Source organism: Tamandua tetradactyla, chromosome 16 (assembly GCF_023851605.1).
Source record: "Tamandua tetradactyla isolate mTamTet1 chromosome 16, mTamTet1.pri, whole genome shotgun sequence".
Classification (NCBI taxonomy): domain Eukaryota; kingdom Metazoa; phylum Chordata; class Mammalia; order Pilosa; family Myrmecophagidae; genus Tamandua; species Tamandua tetradactyla.
Window position 1 is genome coordinate 75,234,431 of NC_135342.1, and position 25,610 is coordinate 75,260,040.

General features: G+C 40.9%; 1 protein-coding gene across 1 annotated transcript; it reads left to right on the forward strand.

The window, feature by feature from the left end:
* The first annotated feature begins 7,054 nt into the window (after positions 1-7,054).
* On the forward strand, positions 7,055-15,419 carry DYNLRB2 (dynein light chain roadblock-type 2). The gene is made up of 4 exons (XM_077133103.1): positions 7,055-7,175; positions 8,960-9,035; positions 14,069-14,236; positions 15,059-15,419. Exons 1-4 carry the CDS (start codon positions 7,173-7,175, stop codon positions 15,100-15,102), a joined length of 291 nt encoding a protein of 96 aa, XP_076989218.1. The 5' UTR covers positions 7,055-7,172; the 3' UTR covers positions 15,103-15,419.
* The last annotated feature ends 10,191 nt before the right edge of the window (positions 15,420-25,610 follow it).

The window sequence follows — 25,610 nt, forward strand, 5'->3', positions numbered from 1 at the left end:
GCAGGTAAACTCACTGTTCCTCCCCTCTATGTGGGACATCATTCCCAGAGGTATAAATCTCCCTGGCAACATGGGACATGATTCCAGAGATGAGCCTGGCCCTGCCATCATGGGATTGAAAAGATTTCTTGACCAAAAGGGGAAGAAAAAAGAAACAAGGTTTTAGCAACTCAGAGATTTCAAACAATCAAGAGGTCATTTTGGAGGTTATTTTTATGTATTACATAGATATCCTTTTTCAGTTTTTGGTGTATTGGGGAAACTATAGGGAAATGCCTGAAACTGATAAATTGTAATCCAGTAGCCTTTATTCTTGAAGATGATTGTATAATTATATAGTTTTTACAGTGTGACCATGTACCTGTGAAAACCTTGTGACTGGCACTCCCTCTGTCCAGTGTATGGACATATAAGTAAAAAAATAAAGACAAAAAGTAAATAGAAGGGGGAATAGGGAGTATGGGGTGTTTTGGATGGTCTTTCTAACTTTTATTTTATTTTATTTTAACTTTTATTTTTATTTTATTTTAAAAAATATTCTTATTTTTATTGTCTTGAGAGTAATGAAACATTCAAAAATCAATGGTGATGATGAATGCACAAATATATGATGATACTGTGAACCACTGATTATATAATTTGGATGATTATATGCTTTGTGAATATGTCCCAGTAAAATTGCATTTAGAAAAAAAGAGGAGATGGAAAAAGAATGAAATGTGATCCCCACCATACAGAATACAAAAAAAATAATAATAAAGAGGAGGCATCCTTACCTTGATCCTGGGAAAAGTGACCAACCTTTCACAACTGAGTATGATGTTTGCTGTAAGTTTTGCAGTTGACCTTTATCAGATGGAGGAAGTCCCCTTCTATTGCTAACTTGCTGAGAATTTTTACTGTGAATGGCTGCTAAACTTTGCCAAGTGCATTTTCTGCATCAATTAATGTGATCATGTAATAATTTTTCTTTGGAATATTAATTTGGTTAACATAGTGTGCTGGTTTGGAACTGTTGTGTATCCCAGAAAAGCCATGTGCTTTAATCCTGATTCAATATTACTTAGTGATAACTTTTTATTGAGTTGTTTCCATGGAGATGTGACCCACTCAATTGTGGATGGGACCTTTTGATTAGGTTGTTGCCATGGAGATGTGTCACTATCCATTCAAAGTTGGTCACTTACTAGAGTCTTTTAAGAGGGAACCATTTTGGAAAAAGCTTCAGAGCTAACACAGACAACGACATTTGGAGATGCAAAGAAAACGTCCCTGGAGAAGCCATTTGAAATGAGAAGCCAGGAGAGAAAGCTAGCAGATGTCACCATGTGCCTTGCCAACTGATAGAGAAATCTCAAACGTCATTGCTTTGGGTTTATTTTGAGTCAAGGTATCTTTTTCTGGATGCCTTAGTTTGGATTTTTTATGGCCTTAAAACTGTAAACTTGTAACTTAATAAATTCCCTTTTTAAAAGCTGTTCCATTACTGATATATTGCATTCCAGCAGCTTTAGCAAACCAAAACACGTGGATTGATTTTGGAATACTGAACCAATCTTAAATTATTCATCAGATAAACCTCCCTTGGCCATTTGATATTATTTTTATATATTGTTGGTTTGATTTCCTAATGTTTTGTTGAGGATATTTACATCTATGTACATGAGAGATACTGGTCTACAATTTTGTTCTTTATAATGTCTTCATATGGTTTTGGTATCAGAGTAATAACATCCTCTTCTATTTTCTGGAAAGAATTGTACAGAATTGGTGTTTAAATGCTTCATGGAATGCAAACATCTGAAGTCATATAGCCCTGGAGATTTCTTTTTCAGAGATTTGTAATGAAGAATTCAGTTTAATAGCTGTAAGTAAGTCAGCTTGTCTTCAGTGAGATTTGGTAGTTTTGTGGTTTGCAGAATTGGTCCATTTCATGCAAGTTGCTGTATTTATGTATGCAGACTTATTCATAATATTCTCACATTATCCTTTTGATGTCAATAGCTCTGTAATACTATCCCCTCTTCCATTGCTAACACTGGTAATTTACTTATTCTTTTTTTTTTTTTTTTTTTTTTTGTCAGCATTGCTTGAGACTTACTTATTGTTTTAGTTTGCTAAAACTGCCAGAATGCAACACACCAGAGATGGACTGGATTTTAATAAGGGGATTTATTTAGTTAAAAATTTCTAGTTCTTCATAGGAAAGGCAGCTAGCTTTCATCTGAGTTTCTCTGTCATGTGGGAAGGCACATGGCATCATCTGCTGGCTGCAGGATTGCTGAAGTCAACCCTGACTTTTGGGTTCCAACAGCTTTCCCTGGGGTGATTCCTTTCTGCATCTCCAAACGTCTGTGCTGAGCTGCAGGTTAAGATGAGGTATATTGAGCTTCTGAGCTCTCTTCTGACCTCTTTCTTTTAAGCCGCCAGCTAATTAAATTAAACCTCACTCATTGTGGAGGGCACTCCCCTTAGCCTACAGCAAATGTAATCGGCCATAGATGAATTTCATATACTGGTGATTTAAGTCCACAAAAACAGCTGGGCATCATCACCTGGCCAAGCTGACACCTGAACCAAACTACCACATTTATTTTATTGATATTTTCAAAGAATCAACCTTTAGTTTAACTTATTTTATCCAATGATTTTCTGTATTCAATTTCATACATTTCTTTTCTTTGTTATTACACTATTCTTTGCTTGCTTTGGGTTTATTTTGCTCTTCTGTTCAGTAACTACATAGAAAGGTGCTCAATCTCATCAGTGATTATGGAGATGCAAATTAAAACCACAATGAAACACCACTATACACATACCAAAAATGGCTAAAATTAGAAATCCTGACCATATTAAGAATTGGAAAGGATGTACAGAAAAAGGAATTTTCTTGCACTACTGTTTGGAATGCACATTGTTACAACCCCTTTGGAAAACAGTCTGAATTGCCTGATAAAGCTGATGACACCACAGACTTTTGGACGCAGCAATTTCAGCCCTACATATATTCTCAAAATAAATGCATGCACATGTGCACTAAGTGTGCAAGAATGTTTTCAGCAGCATTATTCATAATAGTCAAAACCTGAAAACAACCAAAATATCTATCAACAGGAAAAGTAGAAATCAATTTTGGTATTTCCTTATAGCTGAAAATAACACAGCAGTAAAAATGACCACACAACCACATACAACACAGATGACTCCCATAAACATTTTGAGCAAGAAGAGCATGATACAAAAGGTTACATGCTATTTAATTACATAAATTAAATACATAAATTTTAAAACAGGAAAGTTAAATTATACTGTTAGAAGTCAGACAGACAACTCTGAGAGAAGGGAGGAAGTAATTTGGGGAAAAAACATGTGGAAGTTTCTGGGGTATAATTTTTTGACCTGGTTGGGAGTTACATGGCATTTCACTTTATGGTAATTCATTGAACTGCACCTTTATTCTGTGCACTTTACATTTTTGAGTGTTATACTTATCAATGAAGGAAATTCTGAAAGCAAACATTAATGAACTTGGAAAAAAATAGATCAGAGGCCTTGCAACTGGATTATCAGTGAAAAGAAGGAGTACATCAAGTTCGTGGGATTTATTCCTCCCTTTAGCCCTTTCTTCTTTCTTTGAACAATTTAACAGATCAGGAAATGTTGATGGTTTTCCTTCAACCCTGAGATACTGAGACTATTTGAGTGAAATGCACTCATTCTGAAGCTACTTACTAGAGCTAGAAATTCAAAAACTGGAATTGTGGAATAATGGGATTAGAGGTAGATGAAAGTCCTAAGTGCAAAGCTGGTCAGAGTCTAACAGGAGAAAGGGAAAGATGTTCCTTAGTGAGAAAGTTAAAAATATGAATTCAGGAGATGTTTCCCATGGAGAGGAGGTTGAGGAGAAAGTGGCTGAGAAGAGAGAGAAAAAAAAACATGGAAGTGAAGTAGGGAGATCAAGACTGAAAGATGGAAAGATAAGAGGGACAGAGGGAAGGAAAGGAAGAGAGGGAGGAAGGAAAGGAAGAGAGGGAGGGAGGAAAGGTAGCCTGAAGGAAGAAAAAGACAGAAGGAAAAGCGGCTAATTGAGCCATGGTGGGTACCTGGTATGAGCCAGGCATTTTACATACGTATTATCATTTAAACCTTATTACAGCTTTCTAAGGTAGGTATTATTTCTCCTATTTTACAGGTGAGGAAACCAAAGCTCAGAGAGTTTATTTTATTCAGTGCAATACAACCAAAAATGTCAACCCTAGCTGCATATGACCTCTAAATGCTGTGCTCTAGGAAACCACTTAATTCCAATGAGGAAGATTCCCTTATGGGAAGTAAGTGCTTACATTCCACCTGGGACTTGAAAACAACTGTCCCAGAGGGTTCCTTTGTCCTAATAAGAAGTAGAAAATGGTCACTCTTTTAAACCCTAAATCTATAATTCTAAAATAGCATGGCATTGGGCCAGTTTGGTAGAACACTTGCTGATAACACTGGCACCCTGTAATTGAGCCTTAGTAGTAGAGGGATTTTAGGAGACTCTAGTGTACACTTTCTTGAGGGAAACCAGTAGAGGACTAGAAGTTCTGTTTAATTGTACAAACAATGTCTTATATTACAAGAAAATGAACACATTATATTATATTATATACCTTATATTTCAAGAAAATGACCCAGTTTATATTTGAAAAGTAGCAGGACTACCATAGATAGATATATAGGTTCGTATTGAAAATTTCAAGAGAAAACTCAAGATGATGAAGTTACCCAGATTTGTGCAGACCAACCAGAGAGCAGTAGCAATTTATCAAAGAGAGGAGAAAGAGAACCCAGAAAAAAATCACCTAGATTTGACAAAATATATGAGCAATAGCAGGCTTTGTCACTGCATATCCCACAACTTCTGGGGTCACTTCAGACTACTTGCTGAGAGTATTCACTAATTCTTGCAAACATCAAAGTTATTTAGCATTTACAAGGAGTCTAAAAAAGAAGAGGTAAGGGGGTGGAAAGAGGAGAGGGGAAATGGAGAGTTCACATGCATTGTCAGACACTCCAAAATACTTTATAGAACACAGCTCTGGATATTCATTATAGTCCCAAAAAGGCATAAAAATTAAACTAAGCTACCTCCAAGGAATAATTAGAAGTGAAAATCGATAAGGAGAAAATGGCTCATATTCTCCTCATTGATTTCCTGTGCTTGGTGAGTCAATCTTGACTGTTGGTTGAAAGTCAGTTTGGCTACTTCTTATTTCCTTTTCAGCAGTTGGGCAGTCCTGTCAAGGACTTTCTTGTCAGAGTCTTTCTTTGCTCTAATCACAACTGTCAGCTATTGAATGAATTGATACCCTCACTCCCAACACAAGGGAATCCACACTCCATACAAACTGATTGACATAACAGACATGATGCACTGTCACTGATTTTCACAAGCAGAACAAATGGCTACACAATCAAGCAGAAATCTACTTCATCAGAAATACCCGGGGGGCCAAACTATTGTTGGGCTATCCCTGTACCCCAAGAGTCTTTACACAATTCAGAAACCATTACTAGAAAAACCTGCATATTCTTACTGCAAAATGCTAGATATACGCAATCACTTACTAGAACTTTTGTATACACAGATACACATACGCATACACACACACACTCATGCATGCCAGACTCCTCCCCCACGATCTTAGCTGCCCATTCCAAATCATCTCAATTGGAGTCACAGACAGTGAGCAACAAAGGAAATTTATTGGCTATTGTGACCTAGCTTTTTAGAAATACAAGTTACTTGGAGGAACAAAAGAAGAGAATAACAGCAACCAGAATTGACTTCTCCTCAAAAGGTGAAGCAGAACTAGAGGTTCTCAGAATATTTGTGACTTGATACCATAAAATGATAGGCTCAAAGTAGAAATGAATCTTCTAATCCAGACCACTGATGAATACAAGACAATTCCAGAGCCCAAACCATTCAGACTCTAGCTGACATTTCTACAATACGCCTCTCTTGATTTGCCTCTCTTGATTAGCATGTGACCACTTTCTGAAAAGGGAAGCACAAAATCTGTTCTTTAGGGAGGTCCCTGTGGAGATGCATTCTCAACTTATTTAGTAATCAGTGTTTGTCCTCTTCAGATCCCAAGAAATCATAACTTGCCTCCTGCCATAACATTTTCCTGCTGTGCTACACAGAATTCTTGGTCTCTTCCTCCCAGGCTACAAAGACAATATCAATGTCTTTTAAAAAGTCAAGTGGCTTCTGACCATCCTGAAATGACCTATTGTCTTTATCTTCTGTTTCCTCCATCAGTCAGTTCCTTAAATACCAGAAGAACTTCAGCACTACCATTTGCAAACAATTTTTTGGAAACTCTTAACTGTCGACAGTGGCAAAAAAGAAGTAAAGGATTAAATAAAAATAGCAGCCACCCTTAAACTGAGTTGAAAGATGTGCTACAACTGGAGGACATAAGATGTAAGATAGTGCTTGCTCTTCACTTTGGGGATGGGAAAGATAAATTAATCAATATACAATAATACAAAATGATTATTAGATGCTGTCATACACTTTTTTCTTTAATATAAAAACGACTTCAGTGACAAACCTATCAGCGCTGCACAGGGCAGGGCTAAAGCAAGCGTGCCGAGAGCCATGAGGCAGCTGAGTGGAACAGTATCTAAAGCTCGAAAACCCCGGAGTCTGATCAACCTATTCCCTGTTTATTTGCATGTATCACACCTGGAAATTATGGCTTCGTTACTTTTTGTCTCCCTCGCTAGAATACAGTCCAGACCCAGGACTGTCCCATGTATGCATGAGTAAGTGGCTGTTAAATTAATGTGTGCCTGAATGAATGACCGACCGAACGCACCAACGAGCGTGTGACGGGAAACCGGGCCTCCCGCCCTCCCCGCGGCACGTACCCATCGACGTGAGCGCCAGGTGAGCGCCCCGCGCCCCCACCTTCGCCTACGGCGGCCGGGAGGCATCAGCACAGCGGTCAGGGCGGAAGAGAAGACCCCGGGCTGCGGCCCAACCCGCGCGTGCGCAGGCGCAGGCACCTTCGCTCGCGAAAACTCACTTCCTCCCCCGTCTCCTAGCAACGCGGGAAGCGTTGCTGCCATCCTGAGAAGCCGCGGAGCCCGACTGAGCCCAGGGTCTCGTCGCCCTCGTGATGGTAAATCTGGGGTCTCCTTCCGCACCTCGCTGTTTCAAGGCAGTGGACCGTCAGGGGCCTTAGCGGCCCGGCGCCGGGGGCGACCCTGGGTCGGCAGGAACCAGGAGCCGCAGCGAAGGCCAGTGGCTGTAAGGGATTACTGCAGGGGCGAGGGGAAGACCCTGAAGGTCTAAAGGGAGGCCCTGGAGAGGGGAAGAAACTGAGATGTCTAGGTAGGAAGTGGGAGGTATAGATGGGGTTACCCTCTGCGCGGGGTGTAGAGCTCTAAGGAGTTGATTTTGAAGGGAGGAGTATGGGGGGACGCGAGCGTGGGGGGGCGGGGCGGGGAGAGCTGGATATCGAGAAAAGCAAAGAACTCTAAAGGGAATGAAAGATCCTGATAGCTATGAGAGATCTCGAGAAGGAGGAAAATTTGAAAAGTGGAGGGACAAGATGAAGAGAAGAAAGTTCAGATCTAGAAATAGAAGAAGCTGAGAGAGTGGAGGTCAGGGATTAGAAACGAAAGAAGAAAGGAATGCTGAGAGAAAAAAGGAAAAATAAAGAGGAAGGAAACATTGAGAGGGGAAGGGAAGAAGAGAAGAAAGAGCAAATGAAAATGTAAGAAAAAGAAAGAACTGAAAGAGAAAAGTCAAGAGCAAATAAGGGTTTTAAGAGAAGAATGGCCTAGGGATAGATGGGGATTAAGAAGTTGTATTAGGGCTCGAATCTCATGACACAAGGAGAAACAACTGAGAAAAAAGAGGAAAAGGTTACAACTGGGGAAAGAGAGGAAAAGATCGAGAAGAACAGAGGGAGGAGTCTGGGAAAGAAGGAGAAGAGAACATGATAAAAGAAGAGCTGCAGACGCTGACTTAAATATTACAAAAAAGTATTAAAATATCAATGTCTTGAACAACTATTTTACTTTAGTGCAGTGTTTCCCAAAGTGAGATGGGATGGTACTCTGCAGACCACTTCTTGAATTCAGAAAATCCAGTGATTTCTTAGTCATAAACAATATGCATTTCGAAAAGATTATTCTTGATGTTGGCATTTCTATATCAAAGGGAACTAAAACCAGTACAATGCAGTTTATACATAAGATTCATTCACAAAGATGAGTTTAAAAATTAATAATAATAGTGTTCCAGCACAATCACTCATGGTCGTACATTTGGCTTGCGCTAAGATCTGAAAAACACTAAGATAATCCTGGAATCCTGGAACATATTTCTAAAGACTATCCTTCTGCAAATGTATCACCTGAACTCCCAAATAAGTAACCTTTAAGATTTAGAATAAGATTTCTCTTGAAGGGATACTTTTAGGCAGAGGGAGATCATAATATCTATAGGATACATAGATAGATGAGAGAGCGAGAGAATATATGCACAGGGTCTGCTAGGTTAGATATATTTAAAAGGTTATAATGAAGAAAAGGGATTTTCCATGTTAAACCAGAAGGAAAACCTTTGATCAGTGGATGAATGATGATCCAGAACAGATTTATGTTCAATGTGAAGAATGGTTTTCTACCAAATAGAGACAGATAGAACTAGAACAGAGACAGATACAACTTGTGAGGTGATAAGCTCTCTGTATCTAGGAAGGATCAAGCCAAGAGATTTGTCAGGGTTGTATACAGGGGTGCGTGTACATGGGTCATCTAAAAATTTAAGATTGTAGCATCCAGTACCTTAGGTTAGGGAGATAGAGAAGTGACTTTCCCTGTAAATGTTGTTCTATTTGGGATTAGGTTCACCAAGAAGACCGTTATGGTTAATTGCCTTCCTGATCTCTTTCAGGCAGAGGTGGAGGAAACCTTAAAGAGGATTCAGAGCCATAAAGGGGTTATTGGCACTATGGTTGTAAATGCAGAAGGTAAATATATCACAGCCTGCCACCTTGACACATAGTGCTAACCAAGAACCTGTTTGTGTCAAACCTTAAGGCAAACACCTTAGAATTTGAAGTCAAAAGCATATTCTGTATATTTTAGTAATAACATTCATTAATCAAACATGTGCTGGATATCTATTATATGCCAAGCACTCTGCTAAGAGCTGGGGATATAAGTATGAATAAATGCATGTTTAAAAATGTCTATATGTTTATAAGAAACACTGTGCATTATCTGATTTTTAAAGGATTGGTAAACTCTCTTCCAAACTCTCAAGAGTTTGATAAACTGTTTTAGTTTATCAGGCTGCCCTGACAATTACCACAAAATGGCTTGGCTTAAACAACGGAATTTATCGGCTCACCGTTTTGAGGCTAGAAGTCTGAAATGAAGCGTCAGGGAGAGGGTACTTGCTCTCCAAAGTCTGCAACACCCTTGGGGTCCCTTAATTTGTGTCTCTGCCTCACGTCACGTGGTGGTGCCCTCTCTTTTCTCTTCTGGTTCCGTGGACTTCTGGCCTCTGGCTCCTTTCCGTGGCTTCTCCACACGCATTGCTCCATGCTCAGCTGTGGTGGGGACCTCTCAAAGGGTCCTGCTGCTTCACTGAGTTGGGTGTTTTGTAAAGGCAAGAGGTGCCATGAATTCCAGAGCATTTTGTTGACATATGATTAGCTTCTCCACTTTATCCGTGGTGCAGCCATGGAATTGCACATTTCCTACCCCAGTGGCTGAGCAAAGAATCTCACAGCTAATTATTCTTTCAGAGCAAGTCCATCAATAAATATATATCGAGCAACTACAAACAAGAAGTCTTTAAATTCTGAGCTTCAATACTTTATCATTAAAAATGGAAAATAATGTACTTTACTGGGCTTTTGTGATAATGATTGTCAAGTGTCCAGCACAATACCTGATGTTTAAGAGAATTATGGTTAAATGATTCTGAGAATGTGGAAATTTTTAATTTATTCGTGCAGATAAAACGATATGGTTCCTAAAAATGAAATTTTTAGGCCAAATGAGTAATGTATATAATGCATATAATAAATTCACCCAGTTTGAGTGATTAAGGGAAGAGAGAGGATTTAAGTTCAGTCTTGCAGGTAAGTGAAGAGCTAGTGTGCAATATTTCCAGGAAGCAGCCCAGCCCTACTGCATGGTTCTGTTTGAACTGATTTTATGTCCAGGCATGTGTACATTCCCTGCCACTCCCGTTGAAATGGCCTCTCTGCATGACTTCATACGAGTGCATTCACCTACGATACCCTGGACAACTCATCTGTGACTTTGGCAGGTCTTGGTCTAAAGTACACAATCCTGGCAATAGGCATCAAATGCCTGAAAAATATTCAGGCTCTTTGATCTGTAATTCCACTCCTAAGAATTTGTCCTAAGGAATGATGGAGATTTAGGTTAAAAGGTTATTGTCTGAAGCAGTATATATAAAAGCAATAAACCCACAAGCAAATAAGTTTCCAAGAGTAGGGGAATTTTAAAATTAATTATGAAATATTCACTTGAAGAAACATTACTCCCTTTAATTTGTGGGAGAATCTTTGTAGTCATGGAAAACCATTCAGAGTTTTCAATGAAAAAAGCAGGGACAAAGCAAGACCCAGGATTATCTTATCATGTATGTAATGAGGCACACACATATACTTAAAGTAAATGCAGAACAAAATGTGGTTATTATCTCTGAATGGTGAAATTAAAGGTGATTTTTACTTAATTTTCCTGGGGAACCTTAATTTTTTTCTTATTTAAACACATTAAAATATTATTTTAACACTAATTAACTTCTAATTAAACTCTACAAGATATAAGGGTTGTATTAGGACTCAGGCTACTTTTCAAGAATTGTGGATACCCAGGGTTTTTACCTGAAAGCCATATTCAGCTTCCCATAAATATAAATGGGGGGCTTATTTTTGGGGTCAGATTATTAAGCAGAGTATATGACAAGGTTGTTATTAATAGCATATGGTATAAGTTTTGTGACCACAATTTAACAAAATACTCAATTTCAACTGCCTACTCAATTTTAGATGAAAGGGCCATTTATGATAATATGGCTTTGCAACTTTCAGAGGTTCTACAAAGTTCAACACTGAGAATATTTAAGATGGTGCTAATTGTTCTTGTTGTCTACTGACAGTTTTGGTTTATCTAATCTAGGAAAATCTTTTTAGCATTTTAAGATTTGATTTGCAATTAGGTTGCCCTTCTACTATATTTATGCATTTAGATCTGATCATATGCTCTGTAAAATATTGTCATTTGGTTTCACCATTATTAAAACATTGATTTCCTATTATAAGAAAAGTAAATTTATCATTTTAGCCCAACCCTGAGTGGTACAGATTTTCATTAGAGTAGGTTCTTTGTTAATGCTGGTTTCTCATTTATGAAACCATTCATTGCAATATTTCAGCACTGATCGTTGAATTAGATACTGATGGAAAAAAACATACATATACATGTCTGTTTCCTGGGCTAAGCCGGATTTCTGTAGGCTCTTAATTTTAAATATTCTTGACATTTTAACAATCCATCATTTGAATTTCATTAGATTTTATCAGCCACTCAGCCAATTCATTTGATTTTTGAAACACGATCTATCAACCAAAGTACAAATATACAGTTGAAGATGAAAGCTGAAATACTAAGAACCAGCTTAGTGGGATATTTAAAAGCATGTTTTTAAAGTAGTGCCATAAATTTAGCAATAGAAAAATTTTAAGATATACATACTCTTTGTTCTAGCAGTTCCATTTTAGGAAGTTTTCCTACACCTGTATACATACGTGGAATAACATGCACAGGACATATTCCTTACTTCCAAAAGTCAAAGATTGGGAACAACCAAAATGCCCGTTAAGAGGATATTAATGCATTACAACACATCCTTTCAACAGACTATTAATTGGTTGTTAAAATGAATGGCTTAGCTTTATGTGTACTAAATGGAACAATTTCCCAAGTGTGTTAAGTGAAACAAAATTTTAAGAGACACAACAGTGAATGTTGCTAATAGAGAATAAAAACACAAAGACAAGCCCACACATCCTTGAATAGACTTAGACTATCTCTGGAAGGATGCACAAGAAACTGAATAGTGATTGCCTCTGAGAAGGGCAAGTGGGTGAATTTTATACCATGTGCTGAAATGCTCAAGAAAAAAATTTTAATTACCTATCCTGGTACAAAGCAAGAGTTCAATAAATATTTGTTGATGTTTTTAAGGTCACTATAGCAGATAAGAAAGACACCAAGTGTTTCCAAAGTTATTATTCAGAAAGACGAGATGCTTTATTTATTGACTTGGATCAAATTCAACTAAACAGGACTCAGCATCTGATTTGTAATCAGGTCTCCTACATTTTCAATAATTTATTCTGGCAATATTTTTTTGTTTTGACACTGAGCAATGCAGACTTTATAAGTAGTCACCATTTAGGATGCAAAATAAAACTTTGTCAAAAATTGCTCTTAAAAGGATGATGGGTTCTTAGATTTCAGTATCCTGCTCGTTCAAGATGCATGCCATGTACTCCTTGAAACCTTTTCATCAGGTGTGAAAGACATAATTGCCTTCTGGGTAAAAAATGGCCAACGAATAAAAATTCAAAAATGAACAATGTTAAAAAAAATTTTTTTAAAGAATGATGTTTATATGAAACCTCTTTTATTGAATAGATTTCCTTATAAATATTATTCTCATATAGTTTAGCAAGATCTATTCTGGAGATAATGACTACCATAAAAGAAAAGGAAATTAAACTGTTTCAAAGTCAAAATTGAGAGTCTCAAAGAGTTTCATGAAAACACTATCCCACTCTTGAAGTACTCATCTTGTTTAATAGTTCCTGGAGCTACGTTCTCTATGGGAAAACCAAGATCCGCATTCAACTCTTTTTTATTAATTTACCTTAATTAAGCAATCCAAATTGACCTTCATCTGTCCCCCAAATTAAAGGCACATTTGGAAGTCAAATTCCTGGAATTCCCTGGCTATCTGGTGGTTCCCAAAATAAAAAAATAAGAAGGCCATCTCTGGTTAAATACAATACATGTAAAACACCTAACACAGTGCCTGTCAATTCATAGACATTTGGGTAAGTGCTGGGTAACCCGAACTGAGCCAGATTGATGGGAACAGAATCAAATTATACTTGTATATTTGTCTGGCTAGAATTTTCCAGTTTAATGCATAGGTTCTATTTTAAACTCATATAATGGAACAACAGAGGACACAAGTAAAATTTAATGTTTAAACCAAGGATAAGTACAAGCCAGGGAAAGCACAATAAAAGTACAAATATCTTTGCTGCTATGTTTTCTAACATAAAATGTAAGGCGTGCAAAGTATTGTGTGAGGAGTCATGAAGAAATTCTGGAAATCCCCTTTGATCTCCCCTCTGGCATGTACAGTGAAATCCCTTTGCATTTCTGAACTCAGTGCAGGACACTTAACACCATGTCCCAGACCGAGCTAGCATTTGAAAGCAGACTCGCACAGACAAGATGCTAGAGGTGGGAGTGGGGGGATACATTTTTGTGCAATAATGTCAACTTAGTACTGCAATAACTGACTAGCATTTCCAAAAGATTTATGTACAAAAATGTTGATCACTATTACCTACTAGAATTATAATCTACCTCACAATCCAACAATAACAGACTGATTATATTTCCATAAAATAGTAAAATGACAACTAAAAATGTTGATGACATTTTCATCAACAAGGAAAACTTGCATGCTATAATTTAAGCGAGGAAGGAAAAGCAAGCACTAGTCAAATTTATAAACATAGTTTGATTCCAGCTATATTGAAAAATCTGTGTACTGACAAATTCCTTCCAGGAAATTAAACTTGTTACCAGGACATGAGATCAGCCATCTTTCTTTCTTCCTCTTTATAGTTGACAGTAGGCACCCATATTTCTACAGTGTGCATATTACTTTAATAATCAGAAAAAATATTTAACCCAAGCTCATTAACTCTCTTACTAGGCATTCCGATCCGGACAACCTTGGACAACTCCACGACAGTGCAGTACGCGGGTCTTCTTCACCAGCTGACAATGAAAGCCAAGAGCACTGTCCGGGACATCGATCCTCAGAACGACCTGACTTTTCTTAGAATCAGATCAAAGAAACACGAAATCATGGTGGCTCCAGGTAATTCGGCATTTCGTTTCATATTAAATAAGCATCTTTCTACTTTACTGGATAAAAGCCTTGTTTCAAAGAATATGGAGTGTAGATTTTTAAAAACAACCTGAAACGTAGTACTCTTGAATGGTAAAATAAGGAAGCTTGAATCTGAAAATTCCAGACTGAAAATTTTGTGAAATTAGCAATGAACTTGACCTCTGAACAAATGGAGCTTTGCCCACTTGCCTTTGTTATGAGTAATTTTAAAAAACTTTAGGCGATGTAGGTGTCACTTTCAATGAGCTTAGCACAGAGACTGGGAGAGCGGGAGAAGCGTCCTTCTTCGTGGGGATAAAGCCCAGGGTGGAGCAAAGATAGTGGAAGGGCCTGTAGGGTTTTAACCTCCCCTCTGGGGAAAGGGTGTACACTGGCCTGGCAGAAGATAAGCGCCACAGAAACGCTTCTTTCCCTGAAAGGAAAGACATTTATGGTGTCATCAGAGGTCGGTGTACAGGACCCATGGCTCCTAAACCTAATCTGCAGCCAATGTCTCTGTTGCACATCTGTAAAATCAGAATTACTCATAAATGCTTTTCACCTCGGAAACCACTTGGAGAGCTTTAAAAAAAAAAAAAAAGGATGGATGCCTGAGAGGCTGTCCAGACCCATCAGGACAGAATTTCTGGGGTTTGGCCCTTTGGCAGTGGGTATTTGTTAAAGCTTACAGGGGGATTCTGATGTGCAATTACGGTTGAAAATCAATGAAGAGCAAAGAAGATCAGTTGAAATATTCATTTTTAAATTGAATTTTTAGAATGAATTAATTTTGTGCTCATCTCTCCATAGATAAGGAATATCTTCTGATTGTCATTCAGAATCCATGTGAATAGACCTGCTATGGCCAAGTCTGTCCTAGCGATGCTGGGTTTGGAAACATTTTACTCTTCAATGATTACTAAAATTAACTCCTTATCTTACTGATCTTTTGAACATTCTCTTTTCTCACTTTTTTGGGGGGTGGGGTGCATGGTCTGGGAATCAAACCCAGGTCTCCCACATGGGAGACGGGCATTCTAGCCACTGAACTACCTGTGCACCCTTCTCTTTTCTTTTTTTACATTTAAGCTAGTCTGTGTGTTTCATTGAGTTCCTTTCAATTGTATTGCAAAGCTGTACTTTAGCTCTGTAATAAACAAATTCTGGTGTATATGTGTCTATGTTTTTAGGATACATAAAACTGAAGGATTGTTGTGAGAAGACGGCCTTTCTTACAGCATTACTTTTGCTCTGGAAATAACTGTCAGCAAGCATAGTGTAGAAGTATAATTTTGCCTAATTGTTGAATATGCCAAGGAAACTCAGTGATACTATAAGGAGCTGCATGGGAAGCATAAAGTCCCAGCTTTAGATACTGTATCAGGTCAAATAAGAACAGTAATAAGTCAAAGTCCTGGCTCTTAGCTAGGGGCTCTCCCTGGCAAAGCTCTTAGACCTACACTGCCATCATGCCAGTGTGAGGAGAGCAGGGCCGGGTTTTGAGCAAGGATGCACACATACAAGGCTGACCTGTTAACTCCAGAGAGTTTTCATTCAAAGGCTCAGAAAATAATATGACAAATAAAACAGATTGCCATGTACCCAAAACATATATATAGTAGGCATTAATGTAATATTTTGCCATATTTGCTTTTTATCCTTTCCTTTTTTTAAAGGAAACTTTACATTTTAAAGTAATTGTAGGTTCCCATACAATTGTAAAACCTAATGGATCCCATGTATTCTTAACCCAGATTTTCCCAATGGCAATGTCTTTCAAAACTCCAGCACAATACTACACCCAGGAGATTGACGTGGAGACAGCTGAGATACTACAGAACATTTCCTTCCTCCCAATTCTCATGTTGCCCTTTGATATCCTCCTCCTCCCAATCCTTGATGCCTGGTGACCATTAATCTGACCCCTATTTCTATAATTTAATCATTTCGGGAATGTCATATACATGGAATGATATCGCATGTAACCTTTGGGGGTTGGCTTTATTCAGCCAGCACATCCTGGAGGGCCGCCACCGCCCCCAAAACAGACATTGATGTGAGCGAAAGGAGAGGCCAAGGGTTTACTCTCCAGGGTGTAATGGGAGAGGAGACAGGTCCCAGATGGCATCACTCTAGTTTTAGACAGACATTGGAGGCAAAAGGTCAACAGCCAAGCCCAACCCATGCAATGGAGCCCTGAGACCCCCTCATTTCACAGTGTTTCTGAGAGCAGCATCCAGACATGGGCATTTTGAAAACATTCACCAGGTAATGACAATACACCTCCAGGCTGAGATGGCTCCAGAATGGTCACATACAAAGGTTTTGGAGTCATCAGTCCTGGGTTCTCCAAAATCTTGGCTCTGCCATATATAAGCAATATGAACTTAAGCAAATTGCTGAGCCTTGCAGGCTCATCTGTAAAATGGGAGTGTTTAGAGAATGTAAGCAAGCTTTGGTTGGGACAGATAAAATATTCTGCCAGGAATAATTTACCCATCAGTGTTAATTCCCTACCACCACCACTGTTACTAACCATGGATCTTGCTGCAATGGTGGGGAGGGTGGCCCAGGGCACATGTAAAAATGAGCTCTGGGAACAGCCCTGAGGGTCCCCACATCATAAAGCAGGCCAAGCCCTACAATTACAAAGAGAATGCTGATTTGTCTCCAGAAAGAACAGAAAGAAGGCAGAAGAGAGCTTTCAATACAGCAGGAGTGAGTACTTCCTTAACCTGTGGGATGAATAAATACAGGAAGGTGTACATTTGGAGCTGCTTTCCCACCCTTTTTATTAAAAATAAAATTCAAAGTTTCAGACAAGTCAAATAGCACAATGAACATATGAACTTTACCCACACTCACTAATTGTGCTATGACATTTGCTTCATCTCTCCTCTGTAAATAAATACATGTTTTAATATATTACATGTGTACATATATATGTTGCTAAATCATCTAAAAGTGCAGATAGCATGATATTTGAAACATTTCAGCAGTTATTTCCCCCAAATAAGGAAATCCTCTTGCTTAATTACAACACCAATATCACACTTAGGAAGGAGAATATTAATACAATAATATCATCTACTATGCAGTCATATTAAAATTTCCCCAATAAACTCAAATGATGTACTTCATAGCATTTTTTTTTAATCCAGGAGCCTATCAAGTGTCACACATCACTTTGGTTGTCGTATTTCTTTCGTGTGTTTTTTTAAGCTATTTTTAGAAACCCTGATTTTCTACATCTCCACCTCTAGGTGTATCCAGTATGTAATTGCTCTCCCTAGAGCACCTAGGGCCACCTGTCCCCACTTCCCTTGAGCCCCTCCTAATTGGACTCAGATGCAGTCTGCAACTTCAGGTCACGTAGTCACAGCGCTTCACCTGCACTTTGACCTCAGCCTTCAGCCCAGAGGTCTGGGACTGTGATATCCACTCATCCCAGAGCAGCTTAAAGATCTGCTGACAGTTTCCAACCTAAACAAGATCTTGTTAGAATCCAAATGTCCAGGCAATACCCCAAGGAGAGGAAATCCATTCTATTTAGTGTCCCAAATTCTCAGAGCTGAACAGGATTGTGGAGAGCATCTATCCAACGCCTTGATCTTACAGGTAGGATCTCACCTGAGCCTGGAACCAGGCATCTTTAAGGCATCAGGTCCGATCTTATCTATGGAGTTGGCACTTAGGAACTTTTCAGGGGCCTTGTGCTGGAGACCCATGCATACCCTCAAAAATATCATTTCTAGGAGATACAGAAAAGCTCCTTATCTTAAAATGTAGCAGAGGAAGCATTGGATCTCAATACCTAAATCTGTCTTCTGCCCAGGGTTCCCCAGCCCACCCGGAACTCATCAACAGAAGCACGGCTGAGTTGCAAAACCGCTTCCTTCCTCCTGGCCCAGCCAGAAATTTCAAGCCTCATTGGAAATGCAACCATGAAATCTCTGGCAGGTGCAGCTGATACTGCCACAAGTGCCAGGACTCTGTGTGGGCTTTTCCAGGGAAGAAGCCCTGCCCTTCCCTCTGGGCGAGGAACTCTGCAGTGGTCCTGTCTGCACCTTTGGGTCTAAAGCAAACTGTAACCCTTTGCTGGGGGCAGAGACTATGGCAGCAAAGAGTAGAACTTGCCAGAGCCAATGGCCATGGAGGATATGAACTCAGGGAACTTGGGCCACACCTCTTTGCCTTCCAGAAAGCAGACACCCACGTTCCCTCCTGGATTCATAATCATATAATTAATTAGCTACTTTCTAAAGATGTCAACCTATAGACTGAAGTTCCACACCCATACAAAATCACTGGTAAAGCTCTCCTTTCCTATGAGAAGTACAAGTCTGGGCTCATTCGGTGCCTCCTCTTAGACCAACTTGCGATAAATTTTACCTGAACAATAGGATAGCTATTTGCTGAGTCTCAGGAGGAACGTATCCCGACCATAAATATTAACGATAATGAACCTGGAAAGGCCAGCTTACTAAAGTAGCTGAAAATGCATTTATGCATCTTTAGCATTACGAGCTCCCAAATCATCATCTCTCAACAGCAGGTTCATCCCAGCCAAGGACCTGTCCCCAGTCCCAGCAAGGTGCTGGCCTCTCACTGCCCCCCTCACAGGGTCACTGCCTTATGACTGGTACTTTGTGGTTTTTGAACTAGATCACCCATCCTTTTCCAAAACAAAAAATTACCAAAGACTAAGATCACTGGAGTGTGTTTTTCTCCTTTCTCTGCCTTTGATATTTCTCAGTATCTGTATGTAATCCCATCAAGTTTGTCAGGGGTGAAGCCCTAGCCCAGTCTAGGCCAATGAAAGATGCTTCCTTGTTATTTACACTTGGAACACAGCCAGAGAGACACATCCCATAAAGCTGGACCTATGCACAAAAACACAGATGTTGGGGCTGGCCATATTTTCCACACACGGCCTGGATTGCAGAGAGAGTCATTTCTCAGAAGGCAAGAATGCAGAGCATGAGGGAGAGCAGTCAGCCCATGGGTTTCCTACAGTTTCCAGATTCTTGGCTGTATTTCTCCCTTCAGGTTCTATGAAGCACCCGTAAGGCCTTATAAGTTTTCCTCTTTTGCAAACACTTCCAGGGTGGGTTCCTTTTGCCTGGTAGCAAAAGAACCTTAACTAACACATTCAGGCTGTATTTGGGTCACTCCCAGCCGCTTTCATCAGACACAGCCAAGGAAGCAGTGCCAGCAGGTGGCTCTCCAGAGCGGTAAGCACTAAACAGAGGTCCTGAACAGATGGCGAGTGGTCAACCACTTCTTGATCAAAACATGCCCTGTGGATTTGGCCAGATGGGAGGAGAAGGCACTGATGGGCCCTTTTGGAGACAGAGTTCTGGATGGAAAGGGAGGGAAGGGGGTACTGCTCCCACTAGGGAGCAGAGTGTCTGGTTTATCTCTACCAGGAGAGTGGCCTCTACTTCTGTCATTGGCAGCAAAGAGAGTGGACCAGCTGGACTCGGGGCAGATGCATTCCCCAAGAACCACTCTAGATGTACAGGGGCATATGGAATCGTAGGGAGTCTTATGAGAGAGAAAAGGGGTACAGGGGTGCAGTGTAGCCTCACCTGACTTCTATCCCCTCGTCCCCAGAAGATAGTATGGTGCAGAAGAAAGGATTCTGCTTTGTAGCAAGATAATTCTGTCCCTGGATCCGAGCTCTGCCATCAATAGTAACGATAACAACTGAAGCTAACATTTGTTCATCACTTACTGTGTGATAGGCACACTGGATTCTAACAATAGTCTCATTTTAAAGATAGAACAGCAAGGCTTGGAGAAGTTTCATGGCTTGGCCGAGGTCACTCGAGCTTTTAAGTGGCAGAGGTACCCAAACTGCAGGACTTGCATCTGGCACAGAATTGTAACCCCTCCCTTCCATTGTCTACTCACTCATCAGACACATGCAAGGAAATTAACATTTGCTGATCCTCAGAATCCACATCCATAATTCCTACATTGTAGGTCACTGGAAGAATAGAAGAAATTACATAAAGCATCTGACACTTAGTAGATGCTCAACAAATGGTAGTTTCTATTATCATCACCATCATCAATACTACTCAGAGAACCAATAAATGTTGGATGACGACCGCCATAGCAGTTTTGTTACTATTATAAATATTATCAATGTCACAACTTTGACATTTTATAATATACCATAGAATTCATCCAGTAGATGTTACCCCAAACCTCTCATCAAAGTCCCTCATATCCCTAGCAATCAACTATCCATCAAAGTCATCAGGATGGCAGACCATCGTTCTGATAACGAAAGGCATGTCAGAAGTTGCTCATAGGATTCATCTGCTCAAGAATGCATCTATTGCCTTGTATATTCACCAGCTCATGCTTTTTTTCTACACAGAAACTAGCTTGTGCCGTGCTTTATCCTCATCCCATTCTATATATACTTCTAATCATTTTGAACCATGCTTTATTTCCCTTCCATACTCTGCATGCACTTGTAACCAGTTTTTCCATTTAGTCTGGATTGTTGGGTCAATTTAATCCATCAGACTGATTTTCTGGTCTGTATTGACTGGCTGCATTGACCCAACAGCTCAATGAAAAGAAGTTGAATTTGTTGTGCATTTACAGTCTGTTAGGCTTGAGGACACAGGCTCTTTCTTATTCTTATCCTTTATGCCTGGCAGAGAACCTGGTACAAGGTGGGTGCTGAGTTTCTGTAGGGCCAAACAGTCAACGTTTCTCTCCCTCCCAGGCCCTATTTTAGAAACACTGTTCTGTGGATTATGGGTTTGGTTGCAAAAGGGTCCACCAAGTTAACAAGAGCCTTTTAAGTAGGGATAATTAGTTATTCCAGCTCATAATACTAGAAACAGGAGATCCACAATGAGAAGCTTTAAAACCTGAAGTTCTCAATTCAGATTGCATTAAATGAATCAGGCAGGTCATTGGGTCTCATGGGGCCCTTTCTGCATCTGCTCCTGCCTGACTTTTGCTTCCTGAATAGCCTCCAGCAAATATTCAGGGCCTTCCCATCAGTGCCAGCAGAGCAGAGGGCCCATTTTCTCAGAAGAGGCTCCAGCATGCCCAGCTGCACCCTGTGGGGCATAGGTGAGAGGCCTGTGCTGGCAAGTCCCAGACTCTGGGGAATGGGCTGGCACCGCATCATCAGATTGCAATGCCCCAAATGGGGGTGTCAACCAGATCTTTTATCCAACATGGACTTTAAGTTTTTCACCAACTCTGAACTTATGGTTGGGTATTTAATCATATGTTTAGTGTTTCCAGGAGAAAATAAAATAAGCACAGCATTATCACTGAATGTATTTACCTGCCCCTGCCAAGCCCAGCAATTTCTGGAAGATTCAAACAGAGATTATTAACCATGTATGAAATCTCAAATTAATAAAAATATTGGCTCTATCTGAGGATTTAAGAGAAATGAAGTTTTCTTCTTAATTACAGAAGCATTAACCAGAAGCTTCCCCATTCTGCAAGCATTTACCTAGCATTTGCTTTATGCCAGGCCCACTGCTGGATGCCGGGAAGCAGAGAAGGATTAGGCCACCCCTGCCCAGAAGAGCACCAGATATAATAATGGAAATAGGCATGAGAAAATATACATATTCAATAGCGTGAGATACTAGCAACAAAATGCAAATGTGCGAGTTGAAATGCAAACCCAGATAAAGGACCAACGGAGTAAGTGTGTGGTGCATTAAGATAGACTTAAACTGGATTTTGAAGGCTGATTAGGAGTTTACAATGGACACAAGAAGGGAAAAAACCTGGGCAGAAGGAACTGCAAGCAAAGCATACTCTACAACAGTGCTTTTCAAATCTTGCACAAATAGCAAATGGTAACTCCCAAAGATATTAATCAGAGGCAAGCAGAGCTGGACTCCGTGAGGCAAGGATGGGCTCTGCTTTCATTTTATCCCTTTCTCCTGACTTTTTGCCCCCCACACTTACACAGTGCTCCCTCAAAGGGCCCCGTGGAATGTCAAGGCTGTACAAGACAGACTTGGGAGACCACTGAGCAAAAGAGGTTCTGAATTTTCAATGGCTTCGGCCACAACCAATATGATTTTTTAGAACTGGGACTCTTAAGTCACCCAGGGTCCTCTCAACTGCATAACCATGGTCATATCAGATGATCTCAATCTCCAGAGGTACCTGAAGTTATCCTTGAGGGGAACTCAGCAAAATCAGTTAGATGTACACATTTCCTTCTCTCTGTGCATCCCTGAGCATCTTCCAAACAAAGCTACTATCATCTACCTGCAGGCTCTTTAGAGTTTTCATTTGATAAACACTTGCATACACTCAGTATATGCTTTCAGATCCAACCGACAGAATAGATGCTCTATAAATATTTGGTGATTTAAAACGCTCTTCCAGATTTCTGCTGGAACTGTTCAATATGATCTATTCCAGGGTTTTCCAAACTTACCTGATCCTAACAGTTAATAACCCACAGTGCTCCTTGAAAACCCAGATTCTCAGGATTCTGGTCAGTGCTTGAGGTGCTTCTCTCTCCAAGGTGGTCCCCGGGCCCGCAGCTTGTTAGGGACGCAGAGTCTCTGGTTCCTGACCCAGAACCCATGTGTAACAACATCCCCAGGTGATTCCCGCTCCCATTAAGTTTTAAGCAGGACAAGAAGATCAATGTTTCCCCCGACAGTTGAACAGATGGGGAGGGGGTTATGATCAGCCCAGCTTAGGAGAACTGCTGCTCTTTCCTTTTTCTCTTCATGTAATTTTTCTCCATCTCGGAGTCCAGGTCACCCAAAGCCACAGTTAATGCGAGTGAGGGAAGTAAATGAGTATTGTATGGAATTCAAGTCATGCCCCAGTCCTAACGACAGGGACTTGGTAGAATGAATTAGGAACCAGGCTCCGTGGCATTTGTTTAATGCCATGTGGCGCACATGTCAGGGCACCTCCTTTGATCACAAACCAACCCTGCCTGGTGGGTTTTATCATCATCACTTTGCTGGAAAAGAAACTGAGGCACGGATCGGGAGAGTCTCCTGCCCTGAGTCACATGGCTCAATCCAAAGCTCCTCGAGGGCAGAACCCAAGTCTCAGCCATCACTGCACCCCACGCCCCACCCTCCCGGCGCATCGCTCAGCATCCACACTCGGTCTGAGCTCAGCAAACACCTGTCGAATGAAAAAATAAATTCTATATGGTGCACTCCACCGGTTCGGGAAATACAAATAGGGGTGCGCACTTTAATAAGTAAGGGCACATTTGTCCCTAGATCCCCCAACTCCCAGATCATTAGGACGTCCAGGGTTCCACTCAGACCTGTTCCTTCCCAGCTCTTCCCAGAGCACAGACCCCATTTGGGGCTGCCATTGCAACTTCTAGGCTGCCACAACTGAAAACAGGCCATTCTACTTTCAGGATTAGGAGATCCAGCTCCTGCACAGCCAGGAACTCTGTCACACAGGTTTGTGAGTGTGTTTGTGTACATGTGCACATGTGGGAAACATTTGAAGGCTGAACAATAGTGGTATCTGAGTCAGTAGGATTATACCTGATTTTTTTTTTTGTATGCTGTATGGCAAGGTCACATTTCATTATTTGTCCATATAAGTATCCTGTTATTGCAGCACCATTTCTTGAATTTTTTTGTTTTTGTTTTGCTTATTTGTTTGTTTTTTTGGGGGGATGTGCATAGAACGGGAATCAAACCCGGGTCTCCCGCATGGCAGGTGAGAATTCTACCACTGAACTACCCTTGCACCCCCACACCTGATTTTATTTTCTACCTTTGTCCTTCAGTATTTTTTTGATATTTCTTTCCTTATCATTTATCACTTCTTATTTAGATTTTATTGAAGTATAATATGCATATAAAAAGCACACATATTAAAAGGGCAATGAATGTCCACAAATGGAACACACTTGGGTAACCAGCATCCAGATCAAGAGGCAAAACCTGATCAGCCCCCCAAGAAGCACCCCTTGTGCTCCTTTCCAGTCTCCAACCCAAATCCCAAGGGTGACCAAAAGCCTGACTTCTTTTTTGTTTGTTTGTTTAGCTTGGGCAGGCACCAGAAATCGAACCTGGGTCTCCAGCATGGCAGGTGAGAACTTTTGCCTGCTGAGCCTCCACAGCCCACCCAAGCCTGACTTCTTATATTATCGATAGATCAGTTTTCACTCTGTGTGTATTTTGTATGACTGGAATCAGACTCCTTTGAGTCTGGCTTCTTTCAATCAGTACACTTGATAGATTCACCCACATTACTGGGTGAGCGATGGCTCATTCATTCTCATTGCCAGTTTTTGCTTTCTTAAGCATAGAAAATGTTTTTTTTTGCCAGTGGCATGGAGAGAGTCTGTGGAACAAAGTATGGAGCTAGTTCTCTTCTTCCTTGCAGGAAGCAGGCTCATGAAATCAGGGTTGGTGTTATCTGAAAAAGATGGTGAACAGAAAAGCGAGGACCATGCTTTCAGCTACAGGTTCCCAGACCCGAGAGGTGTGCCATCACAGTGCAGTGGAAAGAACATCCCCTTTGGAGATTCAGATCCTGGCTTGGCTACTCACCTCTCAAGAGTTGCTTCATTCTTTGAGACTCAGTGGGCTTCTTAATCTGTTAAATGGGGAGCTTACTGATTCATTGTTGGCTTCCACTCAGACGCCCTCCAATATTCATCACCATTTCTGTGTGCTCTTCAGCAGGCTTCGGGATCTTTTACTTCCACCTGCCCTCGGGTTACTGGAGTCACTCTGCAGCTGCGCACAGCCAGCCACGAGTGCCTAGACGTTTGCCCGCGCTGGCCCTCGAGGCCTTCAGCCAACGGCCGATGGGACCAGGGGAGTGAAAGGCCAGCGGGCTTGTGCCCTCGAGGCCCCTGCAGAGCTGGACTAAAGTGCCCCACCCCAGGTCTTGGCCTGGGACCGCAGGCCTGCTCAGCTTCCCCACCTCCCCACCCTTCTCCCCTCTCCCCACTGGCTCCCCCAGGAGTGACTTCATAAGTACAGGAATCCGCCTTCAGGGCCTGCTCCCCGAACCTGACCTAAGGCACCCTCAGGGTCGTGGAGAGGTTGGCACTGATGACTGCGGAGAAAGCACCTGGCACCCAGTAGGTACTCAGTCCTGCGGGCAGCAGGCTGCTGGCCTGGCCATGGGGCCTTCCTCATCAAATCATAAACTCTCCGGCGAGAAGGACCCCTAGACACCACAGACTCCTACAGCCCCGAATTACCGCGAGTCTCTCCTGCCTCTCTGCAAAGAATATTAACAGTGGCTTCTAAATTAAATGACCAGAGCCCCCCACGGACCCTGTCCCCGCCCTTGCTGCTTTATCGCATACAAGTCAGCTCAGCCTTCTCTGGTGGAGATGAAGCCC